This window comes from Microtus oregoni, unplaced genomic scaffold (genome assembly GCF_018167655.1).
Source record: "Microtus oregoni isolate MIOR12 unplaced genomic scaffold, Mior012 000003F_ref0000135, whole genome shotgun sequence".
NCBI lineage: Eukaryota > Metazoa > Chordata > Mammalia > Rodentia > Cricetidae > Microtus > Microtus oregoni.
Window position 1 is genome coordinate 16,208,894 of NW_024543062.1, and position 17,702 is coordinate 16,226,595.

General features: G+C 46.8%; 1 protein-coding gene across 1 annotated transcript in view; it reads left to right on the forward strand.

Annotated features, from left to right (window-relative positions):
• Positions 1-17,702, forward strand: part of Tmem132d (transmembrane protein 132D) — a 624,928-nt gene that overhangs the window by 534,064 nt on the left and 73,162 nt on the right. Inside the window, exon 5 of the mRNA XM_041648864.1 lies at positions 7,263-7,406. Within this exon, the coding sequence (XP_041504798.1) occupies positions 7,263-7,406 (144 nt within the window). The remainder of the gene's footprint in view (positions 1-7,262; positions 7,407-17,702) is intronic.

A 17,702-nucleotide genomic window follows, 5' to 3' on the forward strand; every position in this document is an offset into this window, starting at 1 on the left:
GATATTCGGATGAAGAAAATATGGAATATATACATATTAGAGTACTACTCAGCAGTAAAAAACAAGGACTTCTTGAATTTTGGATGCAAATGGATGGAAATAGAAAACACTATCCCGAAATTCCTTTTCTTATCCTCATGTGGCATCTCTTGTAACAGCTAATACAATAAACAAAAACACATGTTTGACCACACCCTTGAGGACCCCAGAAATGCACGATCCAGCTGCTTTCTAAACCCAGTCCACCCCATGGCAGTGACATAGTGCCCGGGGGCTCTCCCCAGGTCAGAAATTCCTTCTTGAGAGATTTCAGTACTACTGTCTAATCAGCTTAAGGAGTTAATTAAACAGCTGTCACTCCACTGCTTAGTTCCCACACTAGATGCTACGTAAGATTTGAAATTAGTTATGCAATACCAAGACTTGCTGTCCTGGTGCTGGGAAAGTTGTCGGGCAGGCTGAGAGCAGAAAGTCTGCCGGAGTCCCCTAGAGTAGACTGTGCTGGGGGATCCAGAGGGTCCTGGGGGAAATGCCTGCCTGTCTCTGCTGAGGTTAGGCAGCTAGGTAAGGGTTTGTAGCACCTCTGTCCTTCTCAGACATAAGCACAGTCTACCGGGGAGAGTCTCACAGTGGCACCTGCGGGTCACTGTACATGTGTTTTGGTCCAGTGTTCACAGAAGCTGGGCCAAACAGCAAAGTCAGGGTTTTATATGAAACCATCAACTCTCACCTCCTCTGCAGAAATCCAGACGTAAACAAACTATCCTCATGTCTAAAAGGTCACTGAGGCAGGGCAATAGCGCAAGCCCAAGCAAGCGCTTGCAAACTTACAATGAATAAGCAAAATTGGCCAAAAGAACCTGTCAGTGGACTAAAAGCACAGTGACTAATGACACGTGCTCTTAGCCAATCACAGCATGGTAAGTAGTGACCGTCAGTTTTAAAAGGACCAATCAAAAACGTTCCTGCAGCAACTTAATTTCCCTAACCCCTTAAAATCTACATTGGAATCTTCTGGAGTCTGTATCATTGCCTCTGCATCTCCTCATCCCCTGCTCCCCCACCTCCAACCGGGGGCTGCACAACAGGCAGCAGCAACAAGCCCCCAACAGGTCACATTTGGCTTGAGCTAAAATTGTCCCATTGAAGCCTGGCAGTGGTGGCACACACCTTTAACCCTAGCACTTGGGAGGCAGAGGCAGGTTAATCTCTTTGAGTTCGAGGCCAACCTGGTCTACAGTATGTGTTCCTGAACAGCCAAGTCTACACAGACAAACCCTGTCTTGGGAAGACAAAAATAAAATCCCCTTGGAATCAGGTGTGAGACTCTCTTTACCAAGTGACGTGATCACTTCCATCCCCAAGTAGAGCCTGACATCCCCAGCTCAGCCGCTGTCAAAGGTAAACTGCATAAGAATGCTCAGGCTGAGACCTTGAGGCTCTGAGTATCCATGGAGAGGCCAGGAGTGGAAGCAGTTGAGGAAGGTACCCATCTGTATCCACATGAGAAAAACCTACTGTGGATTTGATGTTCATGCAAGAGACCAGGAGGTGATGTCTTTGCTTAATTCACCTATCTTCACTGGGGACCACTAATGCTGGGGACACTTACCATGCGTGGCTGGGGAGCCTAGATTCAGTCTCCCAACTTGAGCACATGAGGCCACAGTAACACATGGCTGAGATGGCTCTCACAAATCCCAGGATGCCCGTGCAGTGTAGCCTGCAGGGCTCAAAGCCTCCAGCTATTCATTGCTGATGAGATATTTATTATCTGTCCCAGGCTGAATATCAAGCCCACGGCTAGGGGTCGGGGGATGGGAGCAATGAGTAAGAAATGCTTGCTTTTAGTCCTAAAGATGGCATCTATCTGAGTAGTGGCCATGGGTGCTGAGAGCCACCAACGGGACAGGGAGGTCCCATTCCCATCCTGGTCTAACTCCTGATGGAGTATGAGTCCCCCCAAATGTTGCAATAGATTGTATCTCTTCCGTGACTCCCTTCTCCTTCCTCCTCTTCTTTTTTCTTCCCTCCCTCATCTCTCTAGCCTTTTCCCTTTGCCAAGAACATACTGGATCCGTATAAGTCGTTGCATACATTATGATACAGTTAATAATAACCAACCTTATTGAAAACTTAATAACATCAATCACTCTTAAGAGCTGAGCTCATTAACTCACCCCGTTCCAATGGATGCAGCCTGGAAACCTGATGCCCAGGCTGATGAGAGCAAGGTACAAAGAGATTCAGAGACTTACAAAGTCATACATTCTGGAAAGGGCAAAGAAGGGGCTATATGATACAGGAAAGGGAACCCAAAGGCTGCACACTGACACGCGAACAGACTTTGCTGGACCATCCTTGACTTTCAGAATGAGGAAACTTAGCTCCCAAGAGCTCACATAACCTCAGCCAAAGTCATTTGGCTAGCCAGCCCTTTGTTCATAAACCACCCCCGAGCTGGGATTCCTTCTGCATTCGAGCTCCCAGAGGCCAGTCGTGGCTGAAAGTCTAGAAGTCAGGCAGAGCAGGTGAAAGCAATAAAGCCCAGCATGTTTGGGCTATCACCAACCCTCGCATCCTGAGGACTGTCACGCCCACAACCCTCGGTTCAGCCAGATGACTGGAAGCGTTTATCAGCTTTTATTCTGCAGATGCAGAAATGAAGGTACAGAGCTGCCATTCATTTGCCAAGAGTCACAGAGGAAGTAGGAGCAGGAAACTTGGCTCCTGCAAGCTGGGGAGTCAGCATGTGACAGACTGAAGGATGGCCAAGAACCTTCATCTCTCAAGGTGGGTGGAACCTTGAGAGCCATTGCACATGCTCACATAAAACACCAGTCATCCATTTTCACTTCTGAATGACCTAGTTCTGGCTAGGTGGCTCCTGCCCAGGGTCCCTTGTCCGGTACAATGAGGTGGTGGCTTGGAGTCCTTACAGAGGCCTCTTTAGTCTATATCTGGTAGGTTACCATTGGGCTTCCCCTGAGCCTGCCAACCAGACAGATCCCTCTGTGAGTGACTAGAGATTCCTTGTGGCATGGCAGCTAAGTTCCAAAAGCAAGGACCCCTGGGGAAAAGCCAGGTGGTATTTGCATTGCCTTCTAAGGCCTCACCCCAGGAGTCACACAGCTTCCTAGACTCCAGTCATATGTCCCTAAAGCCAGGTCTCGTTGAAGGAGGAACACTAGACTCAATCTCCCTTTGGCAATACCAAAGAACTATTTGGGGGTCAATATGTTATCTCATTTCCTCCTAGCTTTATTAAGTTTTAATTGATATGAAGATGCTCTCAAGTGTATAGGATGGTGTTCTGGTTACATTCTGAAATGGTTGCCATCGTCGGAGTAGATAATAGAACTATCAGCTCACATAGTTTATTTGATGTTGTTATTGGTATGGGACATTAAGCCTGACTCCATTGGCAAATTTCAAGTATCTAGAATATTCTCACCAACCACAGTCACCCTACTGCACATCAGATCTCCAGAGTATAACTATCTCCAAACTGCAGTATGTAACCTCTGCTTTCTGATCTCCCCCAATACCTGATTAGAACAGTTTCCTTGAAATACTAACTATAGCCAGTAAAGAGGCCCAGCCAAGAACACATAAGGTGTCTAAAAAAGAGAGAACCAAATGCAGCAGAGGCAACATCTCATCTTTCACACCGTCAATTGGTATTTAGATGATGATGAATTCTTAATGTCAATTTGACACAACCTAGACTCACCTTGAAAATCTGAATAGGGGACTACGTAGATGAGGACAATCTGTGTGTTCATTTGTGAAGGACTGATTTTTCTTCATTGAGCTGAATGAGGTCAGGCAACCAGCCCACTAGGGGCATCACTACCCCCTATGTTTGGGTCTTGAGCTGTGTAAGAGTAGAAACAGTGAGCTGAACATTAAGCATGCATATGTGCATTCTCTCCCTGCTCTTGACTGTGGATGTGATATAATTAATCGCCTCTCTTAAGATCCTGTCTTTCCAATGGACTATAACCCGAAATTGTGAGCTCAAATAAACCTTTTCCCGCTCTAGGGTTCTTTCCACAGAGCATGTTATTATAGCAACATCAATGAAATTAGAACAGCAGATGAGATGTACAATGATTCCGTCGAGACCAGGTTATACAGCACATCACTTCAACCCATAGAAGAATGTTCATAGTATGGGCAGGAGAGTTGGGGTTGAAGAAGCAGAAATGGCTGTGGAGAACGGGATGCTTGTGGGGTATCTTTTCATGAACTATTCAGCAAGTGTGATATGACAGTGAACATGCATGGCTTTGATAAAACAGTTAAATTCACATTAATAAAAGAGGGAAAAGGTATAGCCAGTTGTGTCTTGATGACACAGAGCAGCCAGCCTAAGTGGGAGATTGATGAGGAGACTGGTGTGCTGTTCAAACTCCTATTGCTCCCCGTCAGGTGGAGGAATGGTCTTACTTCAGCGTGACTATTAAAATGCAGGATTCGCTGCACTATACTCCTGCCACTAAACCCAGGCACCCATGCACTTGGTGCAACAGAGAGTGGTTTGTAAATCTGTATGTGTCACAGGCATCAGACTGAGTGATGCTTCCCACTGGCCAGAAGCTCGGGGCTTATTTATCACCCCGCAGTCTTATTGCTAATTAGATCTACTATCACTGTGGTCATCTAACAACTCTCTGTGTTTAATGTGGTCCCCATGAAAACCTCCCCCACTCATCATCCTGACAGTGTTTGCAGTTTATTGAGGGTGTGTGAATCCAGGGTAGGAAGGGCTTCAGAAGGCAAACAAAAGGCAAAGACAGGGTGGTGAGTTATCACTTTGATTGTTAGGTTATTTTCCCCTCTTCTTATTTATTCTTTGTGTCTTTCGTATCATACATCTCCATTCCATTCATTTCCCCATCCCTTCATATCCACCCTCTGACCTTTCAACCCCCCCCCAAAATAAAATAAAATTTAAAAGTAAAAAGAAAGAAGGAAAACATCAGTCTCATGATAGAAACTGTCATGTGACACAGTGAGTCGTGCAGGATACTCTTTTATCCATGTATCTTTACTTGCAAAGTGTTCGTTGCAGAGTCATTGGTCTGCTTTGAGGCCCCTGGTTTGTTAGGTTATTGATCATGGAAGGGAAATGAGAAGCTTTAAGAAATTAACCACATTGCTGGGCGGTGGTGGCGCACGCCTTTAATCCCAGCACTCGGGAGGCAGAGGCAGGTGGATCTCTGTGAGTTCGAGACCAGCCTGGTCTACAAGAGCTAGTTCCAGGACAGGCTCCAAAACCACAGAGAAACCCTGTCTTGAAAAACCACAAAAAAAAAAAAAGAAATTAACCACACCTAGGATGAGCAGGGAACATTGGGAGGCCTGTGCTTCGAGTTCAGAAATGTTCCAAAGCAGAGCCGTGTCTTTTAGGATGAAAATAGCATATGTTAGCAGAGGCCAAGGCTCAGGCAAAGGAGCTGACATGCTGTGAGCCTCACGAGGGAGGGAAGCAGTGTATCTTACATGAGAGGCAGGCTTGCCATAAGAGAGGTGGCGGTGTCACTTGGGGATAACTGCTACTCCATATTCTGGGGAGCTACTCACAGGCAGTTCAGATTCCACATGAAAATCAAATTCACAAGACTCTTTACAAGCGTTGTCCCCAAGGAGGGTGCCTCGGCCCTCCAGAGCTTGAGTTTAGAGCAGGAACACCCTGATCCAGTGTCTGTAAGAGTCACGTGACACCCAGTTGACCCTGCTGCATATATCCAGCTGTCCCCTGTTGGTCTATAAAGAAGGGCTAGGCAAGCTCTGACTTTACAGAATGGAATGGGGCTTGTTTGCTGTAAGGACTCATGGGGACACTGTCAGTGAAGGATAAGCCACAGTGACAGGCATGCCAGGGGCCAACTGAGGAGGGTATGTCATGAAGTCCTGAGCGAATGTGTGTTGTTGGCATAGGCATGGCCACAGCAAGGACCTCAGAGCCTTGGACTCAAGGAAAATGACAAAGACTTCCAGGAATGAGGCGCAAGGGAATTGTCAATCTTTCTGGTTCATGTTCAGATGTTGACAGTATGTGCAGAAATGTCCACCATAGCTTATCCCCACCACCACCACCACCATATTTATGGCCTGAAGATTGCTCCCTACAGAGATTCGTTCTACCAAGATTAGCTAAATCTGTCTCCTTGCTCAGATGTATATAATAACCCCACCTCCTTGTGTACCTGTGTATGTTGTATATATAATAAAGAGGGCGCTGCAACATGTCCATCGGAGAGCCCAAGTGCACATGATCCCAGCTTTACTGTGTGTCTGTGTGTCTTTCCTTCATTCCTGCTCTACCCTGGTCAGGTCACTCCCTGAAGCCATGTGGCCTGTATAGCACCTTCCAACACTATTAGGGACAACCAGTCTAGTTTTCAGCCCAGGTCCAGCCCAGGTCCAGCCCAATTACTCTGCACCCTGCAATTAGACACTCACAGCCCATTTACACTCACCCTGCAATGTGGTGAGCTAAAGACAGATCTCTTGTCTGATCCCTAAAAGAAGAGCTTGGTGGCAAAATGTGTGTTTTCATGAGTTTGTAGGAGCGAGGGAGTTAGTTTTATACCTGCTTGTGCTACGTGGGCAAGCTGTGGGTGTGGGGTTTCAGCCATAATAGCATTCAGAGGCTAGAACCCAGGAAAAGCCTGACAAATTGGAAGGAAGTGAAAGGAGGGCAGAGGGAAGCAAGCAAGATCGCTCCCATCTTCCTTGTGGCGTCACCAATCTAGGCTCCTTTAAGTTGGATTCATGGTATATAAAGTTAGAGTGATTTAAGTCACCAGTACAGGATTCAGAAGCTGGAATTCTTAATTGAACTCTCCCTCTCATTTCTCTTTGGCCTAGCGACCTCTGGCAAATCACAAAACCTCTCTGTGGTATCTAAGAAACAGGAATGTTGCCTGTCTCACCTAGTGATGTGAAGATTTCTGGGTCGGTACTTGCAGGGCTTTTGAAGAGAGTGCTGGAAACATAGTAAGTCTCATACACGTTTGCCAGACAGTGTTGGTTATGAATTTACCCCATCACTGTCCCCATCACATGCTCCCTACAAAACCCAGGTGTTGACAGAAATGGCCTCTTGGCAGAGGGCTGACAATCGAGCACTTGGCTTCCTGTGCCCAGGGGAGAAGCTGAGCCATTTGCAGAGAGGCAGGAAGACACATCCACACATTCAAGGGACTGGTCATTAGGAGGTTAGGTAATGGACCATGTGTTTGATCTTCCAGGAGGCAGAGATACTGAACACAGCCATCCTCACTGGGAAGACAGTGGCTGTCCCGGTGAAGGTGATCTCGGTAGAGGAAGATGGCACAGTGCAAGGTCTGTCGGACTCGGTGGAGTGCAGGTCAGCAGACGAAGACGTGGTTAAGGCAAGTGGACAGTCCCTCTCCGCTGCAGAAACCCATAGTTGCATGGGTGTGGGTGGTTCTCTCCAGCTGGATCTGCAGGGTGCCTCCCATTCTGAGTTTCCTGCCACTTAAATTGGGAGTGTCTCCTAGGCCAAAACTGAAGAGGAAAAAACACTGCTCTAGCCCATGTCTGGGCTTTGAGACTTTTCTTCTGGGTCTGACATTGATCTTTTCCCAGACCCTGGGAGGCGGCAGTGGGATGCGGGGACCATAAGCCATCCACTCCCCCCTCCACAGACTGACAACAGAGGTTTCTTTCCACCCATTTGGACTGTAAAAGAATGGGAAGGAGAGTCACGACCCAGACTGGTGAACATACAGCCATGCTCCATGATGCATTTACAGGCTTGTGTGAGATCAATAAAGGCATAAAGTTTATGATTATAACTAACTTTGATTTACAAAATCAGCCACTGGAGAGAGGAGTTGTCTCCCAACCTCTGGCCCTCCCACATGGCTCTCTACATGAGGGAGGGGACAGCACACACTATGCCCATCCCTCTGCTCCGCTCCCCAACCCCATCCTTTCTCCCAAGCTCTTCTTTCTCTTTTTAATTTGAAAGCAGAAATGATTCAAGGCAAAGGCATACTGGGAGAAGCCTGAGGCCAAGGACTCCAGTCTGGCTGGGCCAGGAATCTCTCAGCAAGGTTCCAGACAGCAGGAGGGAGTGGATTTTTGTGGCTGCCGTGACCCACTCCACAGTCAGAGCCATGGTGACAGATATCTCGTCACTTTTTCCTGGTTTCTTCTCAGGATGCCAGGATCACCAAAACCAGGCAGCACACTTAACCAGAGCTGTGAGGAGGCAGATTTGCAGGAGAACAGATCAGTAGTGTGGTGCTTTCCATACATGCCATTCCAACCTACTTCCAGAATCTTCTTTACAACATACAGACGGGCCTTCAGTGTCGCTGGCCAGTGTCTCAGCTCATCTTGATTTCCCTTTCTGTCTCTCATATCGAATCTTCTGCAAACCATTCTGGGGACCCCTTCTCAGGCATTCCCATTCAACAGCTCTTCTCTGGGATAGGCCCCATCCTGGTCCAGGACACTGTGGATTCTAGATCAAGGAATGGCCCTCTCCCCTCACTCCCACACTCAACCATGTCCATGTGCTTTCCCCACCTCTACTTCAATGCAGCAGCCAGGATGTGAGAGCCAACAGCACCAGTCATCGACTGAGAACCGTTCACCAACTTCCCCTCTGGCTCAGAGAACCCACACTCCACACCTCACACCACCCTCTGTCGTTCCAGCCACCCAGTGCCTCTGTGGGTTTTTTCAGGCCACGAACCCCTTTCCATCTCAACATCTAGCTCTCCCCTTGATGACTATGTGGCCAGTGCCCTTACTTAGCTTCCCACAGTCTTTGGCTTTCCAGCACTGGCAAAGTTGTCATGGATACCCAGCATGGCTTTTCCCACCTGCTTACATTTCTTTATTCATATATAAATACATAATGAAATGTGCACCTATACAATGCATATCATGTTCAGTTATTCATACATATTACATAATAAAATATGTACCTATATAATACATATCATATTTAGTTATTCATATATTGCATTATATATGTGATGTAATATAAATGTATATGTACACAAAATAGATAGCTGTGTTCATTGACTTCCCTCATCGGAATATCAGCTCCATGAGTGGAGGATGTTCTGGTTCCTTCTGTTCATTGCTATAGTCCCATCCTTTGCAATATTCGGGACGTCATGAATAATAAACAAGTACAGCTACCCCTCCAGTGGTGACGGAGCTACCTCCTGAGGACCCATCACTTCCAAACAGCCATCTGGGCTAGTTCTCTCAGACAGAAATCATGAGTGGGTCGGGTGGACTGGGGCTGGTTGGCCTAGGCTCTTGAGTTCCCAAGACAGACCCAGAGACTCACTTCTCAAAGCCCTAAGAGCTACAGACCTGTTGCTGTAGGCTCTAGAAGCCAGAGACTTAAACTGTTGGGACTCAGTCTGGAGGCTTATTAATCTGGGCTTTAATCACCAGTACTTGGCAGCTGGTGTAACCCTCAGCTTGCTAAGCAGCAGGAGCAGCAGCAGCAGGAGCAGCAGCAGCAGGCAGTGCCTGCTCGTGTTACGTTTCCTGAATAGCTGGGAGGCTCAGCTCCTGCAGAGGTAGTGCTATGGCCCTTGACCTGGAGGGTCTGAAACCCCTAGCCCATAAGGGTTGCCAGTTCTCTGGGATCTGCTTGGCAATCAGAGCCTACTCTTTCCAGTCTTCCTACCTTTTCTCAGCATTGGTTTTTTTCCCGCTCACCTTCTTCTACTTCTTCTATTCCTCGTTGTCTCCACCACCATTTCTACCCCAGTCACTCTCTGGAACTTTGAAATCACCCTCTTGTTGCTGCAGCTGCAGCCACTGCCACCACCACCACCACCTCCTTTTCCCTCCCACTACCTCGCCACGGCACCATCTCCACTTTGTATGACCGGCTTCTTATGTTCTACTAAAGACTGAAAATAGGCAGGAAAGCATCACTTATGAAAAGCCTTTGGTTGAGCCTAATGTAGCACAGCAATGGCTGAAAGAGTCCAATATCCTTATATAATCAAAAAGAATCTGAGGTATGTTCCATTCACAGGCCTTCTACTGGACACCACAGAGAGTGCTCCCTCTGGTACTCCTCTGGCCTAGGTAGTATGACTACTGAGGTTAACTGAAGCTTGTGACAGAAACAAGTTCTTGCTCAAACTGCCGAAACTGTTGTGCCTGGGACAGCGCCCCCTGGAGCTAGATTTGTGCACTGGCAGCAAGCAGCTGTGCTTGCTATGTAGCTTCCTCAATATCTTGCAATGTCCAAAGCAGGCTGGCTGTAATGAAGGCTGACCTCTTAACTGATAGTCCTCTGCTGAAGCGAGTCATTCAGAGCACCAAGGAGTCTGACAGCTGTCAATCAGGGAGCCTAACCACCACAGCCTCCAACGTCATAGCTTACGTAAAGGAAAAACAAGCTTTAAAAGAGTTCTTAGCATGAGGGCAATTGACGTTACCAGTGCTTTGACACTGTTCAACAATACACTTCTTAGCTAGGAATCCTTAGGGGAAGTAGCTTCATTTTATCTCTCTCACTGCCATTAAGTCAAGAGCATCTTGAGTTAAAACATATTTAGTACTGTAACCTGAGTAGCATACCCTGTCCCCGCCTCCCTGAGCATCCGCATCAGTCCACAGTTGGGCAGAACCTTGGAACATAAACTCTATCTGTCTTATAAAAGAGTGTTCAATATTTCATGGAACAGATTGGCCGCCTTATAAAGTCAATGTACCAATGAAACAGTGCCCTGTGGAAAATGAGTTATAGACCCTGTGACAGCAAAAAAGGAAACTACACAGCATCAGTAGAGTACCGTGGAACCGACTGCCAGCCCCAGAAAAAAAATCAAAATTAACATTTAAAGTAATATTTCTATTGAATGTGTATCACTTCCCCACTCTCATAGACTCAAAGAATCCTAAGGGGGCGGGGGCATGCTTCAGTTGGACTGTCGGTAATAACAAACAAGAAACAGTTAATGAAGTTACAAAACTGACCTCGGGGGAGGGGCTTAAACTAAGACAGAAAAGATGTTGTGTTAGTTACTGTGGCCCAGGGGAAAAAAAAAGACAACTTAAGGAAGGAAGGGCTTCTTTTGGCTCACAACGTAAATGGACAGTCTGTCATGGTAGAGAAATCTTGATGGCAAGAATGGCAGCTGGTCACATTCCATGAACAGCCAGGAAGGAGAGAGATGAATGCTGGCGCTCGGTACCATGGGATGGTGATGCCCATGTCCAGAGTAGGCTTTCTCAGTGTAATTAACCCAGTCTAGAAGCCCCTCCATGGGCAAGCCCAGAGGCTTGACTTCTAAGTAACTCTAGATCCCATCAAATTGACAATCAGTATTTTTAAAGTTGTATTATTTTTATCATTTGTGTGTATATGTTTGTATGTATGTATTATGTACTGTTATGTATGTTATGATGTGTATGTGTATGTGAGAAGGACAGAGGGCAACCTGCAGAAGTTAGTTCTCTCCTTCCACCGTTTGAGTTACTAAGACAGAACTCGGGCTGTCAGGCTTGGGGACGAGCATCTTTACCCGCTGAGCCATCTCACCAACCTGACAGTCAATATTAACCAGTCTGCCAAACAGACAAGGTCCCAAAGGGCGTTGCAGAGAAAGGACACAACGTCAATATGCTCAGAGCACACCGGAAGCATCTGCAGCCTGCAACAATCGTCAACAAGTCCAGATGGCCAGCCAGCACTGGGTCCTCGTGGTCCAGCCGTCATCTCAGAGATACACAGAGTACCCAATCAGAGCAGCTGAGATGCAGCCTTGGTATTCTGGGATGAGCCTAGAGAAGGAAGGGGCTTCTGTCTATTCATTCTTGGGAAAGACTCCCGAGCCACTCTCAGAGATGCAGAGGACACAAGGAAAAATGGCAAACCCTTCATTCTGTTTCATATCTATCACCAGTCTTTGCGGCTGGTACATGAGGCAATGTTCCAGTCCCCTGTGCCACTCTCTACATCACAGATCGTGACAGTCACCTGGAACACATGGTGCTTCCATGTCAATCAGGATCCTTAGAGCAGCATCAGCCCACCCGGGTAGACACGCCTTCTCCCTTCCAGGCCTCGCTCTTCATCTTCATTAGTTTCCTCCCAGCCTCAGCCGGAGACCCAAGAAGCCCCAGGGTCTCCTCCAAGCGCACCATGGCCTCCTCTTGGGAAATCCACAGGCAAACTCACTCAGAATGTTTTGTAAATGACATAAGGGTCCCATTATTGCCCCCATGATCTCCCCAGCTGTGGACTTCACGAATGCCTGGGGCTTATTGTTTTAGAAAACATGGATTGCCCAGAAGTATCTCTGATATTAGCAATAACATCCAGTGTAACACTCCAGGGTTGGAAATCATGGGAAATCCCGCTCATGCTAACTTATTCTCTCTCTCTCTCTCTCTCTCTCTCTCTCTCTCTCTCTCTCTCTCACACACACACACACACACACACACACACACGTCAACATAGACGATAGACAGGGTCTGAGTTTGGACTGCTGAAGTGGGTTCTGTTGAGAGTGTAAAGATACAGTACCAGATATCCATTCTCCCTGTCTCCCTCACACTCCTCAGTTCTTTTCTCCCTTCCTCTCTTCCGTCCCCCCTATCATTTTCCTTCTTCCTACTCTACTCTTTCATCTCTATGGTTTTCATTATTTTAAACATTTATTTTTTGTGGAATTAATTTTTTTAATTATTATTATTATTTTATTACTTAAAAAATACTAATCCAAATTCCCATTCTCTCCCCTCCTCCCACGCCCTCCTCAGATCCTCCCACCCCAACACCCCTCCAATATTAAGAGAGGGCCATGCATCCCACCCTGTGGAAAGTCCAAGACCCTCCCCCCCCAACTACATCTAGGTTGAGCAAGGCTTACATCTGAAGAGAATAGGATCCCAAGAAGCCAGTACATGCCGTAGAGACAAATCCCAGTGGGAACTCAGGAAATGAAATTTTATTACATTTATATCCATTTTTTTGCATGGGTGTATGCCTAGATAATGGAAGACGTTGGGGTGGTCAGAGGCAATTTGGGGATGTCGGTTCACATTTTGGGTCCCAGGGATTAAACTCTAGTTGCCCAGTTTAGTGACAAGAGTCTTTACTGGCTAAACCATCTTGCAGGCTCTAACCTCTACTCTTGCAAAAGCCTCCCACCCTTGTGGGTGCCGCTGAGCCAGCTCATAGCCCACAGGAAGAAGTGTGCCTTCCAGAACATTCCTACGTAAAGCCTGGAGTGTGTTCTAATCATAAGTATTCAGGTTGCCTCTTATCCTTGAGCAAATCAGTACATCCCAGGGATCCCCAAACACAAGCAGTTCCAATCCACATCATCTCAAAGAAGCATTTGGAGCAGGAACCCCTGGGCAGATCTCTGAGCTGAAACCCCCAAAGTAAAGCAGTATAATCAGAAAGTTCCCCATAGTCACTCAGTGGGGGATGGATGTGGGGACTGGGGGAATCTTGACAGAATGCAGGAAGCATCAGAGTAGGGCAATTGTGTGGGGGAAGTCAGCTGATGGGAGCTTACCACCTCCTTCAAGAGCTTGCACTGCTCATAGGGTCAAGTATTCATCTCCAGTATGGGCCTCCTTGCTCACCCATATATACTGGTAGCAGCAAAGGAGGCCCAGCTCCGGCCAGTCCTAGCTGGGCACAGACCACACTTACTCACATCAGAGCAGCTCAGAGATTTCAGGCCCACCCTGGCCCCTTCCCAGAGATGTTCACCAGCAGGAGACTGTGGAAAAAAGCTGTGATACTCTCCCAAAGTGTCTTTGTGGACACCTTTATCCCAGGAGAAGGACAACCTGCCGGGAGAAGAGAAGTGTGGAGTGGGGACTGGAGTGGGACACTTAACAAGCCAACCAGGTGCCTGTGAGGGACAGGAAGGGGTGGGGCCTTCAGGAGAGTGCTCAGTACCCTCAGTGGGTGCTTTAGAGTTGGGGGCTCAAAGAGCCAGCTTGTCTGGGCAGTAGCTTTGTTCCTGGGAAGAAGAACAGAAGGTACAAGCCTGCTGAGGGGCTTTCTCTCTCTCTCTCTCTCTCTCTCTCTCTCTCTCTCTCTCTCTCTCTCTCTCTCTCACACACACACACACACACACACACACACACACACATCCAACTGGACTTCCAATCACTGAACAGCCACAGATATGCCACCAGGAGGGACAGAGCTCATTAGTCTCTTCTCGGTTGGAAGGCTCTATACTCCGCGCTGTCCCCACTACAGCCCCTCCTTAACTATCCAACCAGGGATGGGGCAGTGTAGGGTGTGCCTGCTGCCTCCTCTGAAGACCTCCTCTGTCATCAGAAGCAAGGAACACAGGGAGACAGTTTGGAGGGATGGCTGATCACCTTTACATTCGATGTGATGCTTGACACATCACTGCAGAAGACGAGTGTCTCTCGATGTCTTCCATCTGGCAGGAGTGATGAATTTGTCTGACATCCTCGTAGACAGTCTTTCATCCATTAGGCACAGGGTGTTTATGAATTCCTGGAGAATATCATATATATATTGATCAGATTCATTCCCCAGCTCCTCCCTGATTCACATTTACCTCCCTACACCCAACTTCCTGTCTTCTTTTTTCTTTTTAATTCAACAGTTTTTTAACCCCGATTTGTGATGGTCATGTACTCATTGGTATCTGGCCATCCACCAGGGCCTGACTGACCTATCCAGGAACACACCCTTAAAGAAAACTGACTCTCCCTCCCACATGAGCCACCAGCTATAAAAGGCTCCTTAGCTATGGTATGAGGGATCATGACCCGTTTTTTCCTCCATGATAGTGTATTTACTGACTTGAACTTGTGTGGGCAATCACAGCTGCTGTGGTCATGAGTGTAGTGGTCCTGTCATGTGCAGAAGACATTGATTAGCTGTGGTCTTCCTGACTTCTGGCTCTTACAATCTTATCCCTCTTCCAAGATGATTCCTGAACCTTGGAGGGTGGCTGATTGATACAGATGCCCCGTTTATGGATCTGCTGACACCTATGCTCTGCACTCTGATCAGTTATGACTTTCTGCGTTGACTACCACCCACTGTGCAAAGAAATGTCTCTGAGATCTGAGAGCTACACTAATCTATGGGTGGAAAACACTTTGATACTATATATACTTTTTCATTATGTGTGTGTGTGTGTGTGTGTGTGTGTGTGTGTGTGTGTGTGGTTTCTGTGTTTCTGTGTTTTCGGGTGATGTGTACCTGTGTACACATTTGTGTAGAGGCTAGAGGTCAACTTCACATGCCATTCCTTGTTTCTTGAAACAGAAATTCTCTCTAGGACACAGAGATTACAAAATTGGTAGGCAGGCTTACCAGTCATAAGAAGACAAGTGCAAGCTACTGTATGTAGTTGTTTATACAGGGTCTAAGGATCAAGTGCAGGTCCTCATGCTTGGGAGGCAAATAGTTTACCCAGGGGGCCATCTCTCCAGCCACAAAGGATGGTCATTTTTGATACACCTCCAGTACAGGTATGCAACTTGTGACTACAGGGTGGGGAGGATCACCCGCTGAATGCAAGAGTCTACATGCATGTCTCCCTCCCATCCAGGGCATATTCAGTAGATACATAAGGTGGGGATGAGAAGAAAGGGAAAGAGAAGCTAGGCTGTGCAAGTTTACACGTGGTTGGATTCTGTTCGCCTCTGAATCCTAACATCCCATGACGACACTAAACGGAGAGACTTTTTCAGGAGTGATCTGGTAACACTGGATCATTTTAATCTCTCCCTTGGAAGAACACATTCCTCTCCACTTTGCGACCCTTTTGAGAATCTTCTCTCTCTGCAACTACCTGTCCATCAGCTTTTAAATTTCATGTACAATTTCAGAGCTGCTATCTGACCATTTGACCCAGGTTTTATGGAGAATAAAGGGAGACAAAGATATCAATAAAATAAGGAAAACTGATACAGTGGCTGTTTAATTGCTGGAAACTCGCTTCATAGCAAATAAGCATCTACTATTTCATCCTCACAACCACACCATGAAATATTTTATTCTTATATTTCCTATAAGGAACGTGAGGCTCAGCAGGGTATTGATACATCACAGAAGTGATAAAACCTTCACAGTCCCCATTCCCAAGCTGGGCATTGGAAAACCATTTCTGCCATGGAACAAATATGGCACCCTTTTGCTGTGGATTTCATATGAACTTTTCCCTGTAGGGTCAAGTTATTGAAAACCTGGTCTCACAAATGGTGGGATGCTTCACCTAGAAGGTTGTGGGACCTTTCAAAGATAGAGCCTCCCCGGAGAAAGTGGGTCACTAGGACAGACTTTGAGGTTGTTATAGCCCAGCCCCAGGGCCTGGAAAAATATCTTAGTGGGTATGAGCATTTGCTGCTCTTGTAGAGGACCAGAGTTTAGTACCTAGCATGCACCCCAGGCAGCTCATAACCACCTGTAACCCCAGATCCAGGGGATCCAACACCCTCTTCTGACCTCCACATCATCTGCATGCTGTGCCCATATGTGCACAGTCAGACAAACACACGCATAAGCAAATAATAAATGTCTAAGGGGGAAAAGCTAAATATAGCCCAGTATCACTCCCTGGTTCCTTACTCTCTGCTTCTTGACTGGGGACACAGAATGATGAGTTCCTTCCCCTTGCTGTCACCATGCCTTCTCTACCATGACAGAATGTATCTCCTCAAGCCATGAGCCAGACTAAACCCTCACCTCCTAAAAATGAGTTTTGTTGGATATCTGGTCACTGTAGCACGAAAAGACATAATTCAGCCCTGCATTTACTGTTGTCTCTGCTGCTCCGTGCTGTGACGGCAAAGTAGATGTGAGACATACTTCAAGTCCGAGTGTCACTAGCCTTAAAAATGTTTGTCCTGGATCACAACCAATACCAGAGAAAGCTGGGGAGCAGCGATAGAAACTGTGTCCCATCCGCCCAGTTTTGACCCAGTTCTTCATGGGAAATCCCTACTCAAGAACTCTGAGGGGACGCTGTCTCCTGGGAGGCAGAAGGGGGAGGGCTCATTTCCGCATCAAACTGCAGTTCACTCACAAAGACCTCAGGCCCCTGGATGTCCCAGATAGGCTTCCACTGCTGTGATAGAGTGCTCTGACCTAAAGTCCCTTGCGGAGGAAAGGAATTATCTGGTCTACATAGGCCATTGAGGGAAGCCAGGGCAGGAACTGAACCAGAGACCATGGAGAAATGTTTCTTAATGGCTTACTCCCCATGGCTGGCTCAACCTGCTTTCCTATATAACCCAGGACCACCTGCCCAGGGGTGGCACTCTAACAGTAAACTGGGTCTTCCCACAGTGATAGAATACCCCACAGGCCATTCTGATGGAGTCCATTTCTTACTTGAAGTTCTTTCTTCCAAGATGACCTAACTTGTGTCAACTTGACAAAAAAGAAAGAAAAAAAAGAAAGAAAGCACATAATTTGTTGAATATTTATCTCTCCTTACAATTTCTTTATTAAAGTGAGTTTGTTCCAATGCTTACATTGGAACATATCAATTTCCAGGAATATATTTTTTTCCTCAATAATTCAAGTAAAGACAAGCAGAGATTTTACCTTTCTGAAAAATATGGAAACATAGAAAATGGGATAAAGTGAGCCATTGATGTGGCTCTGTATACTCTGTATACTCTGAATATGTTTTATTTCCATTGGTTAATAAAGA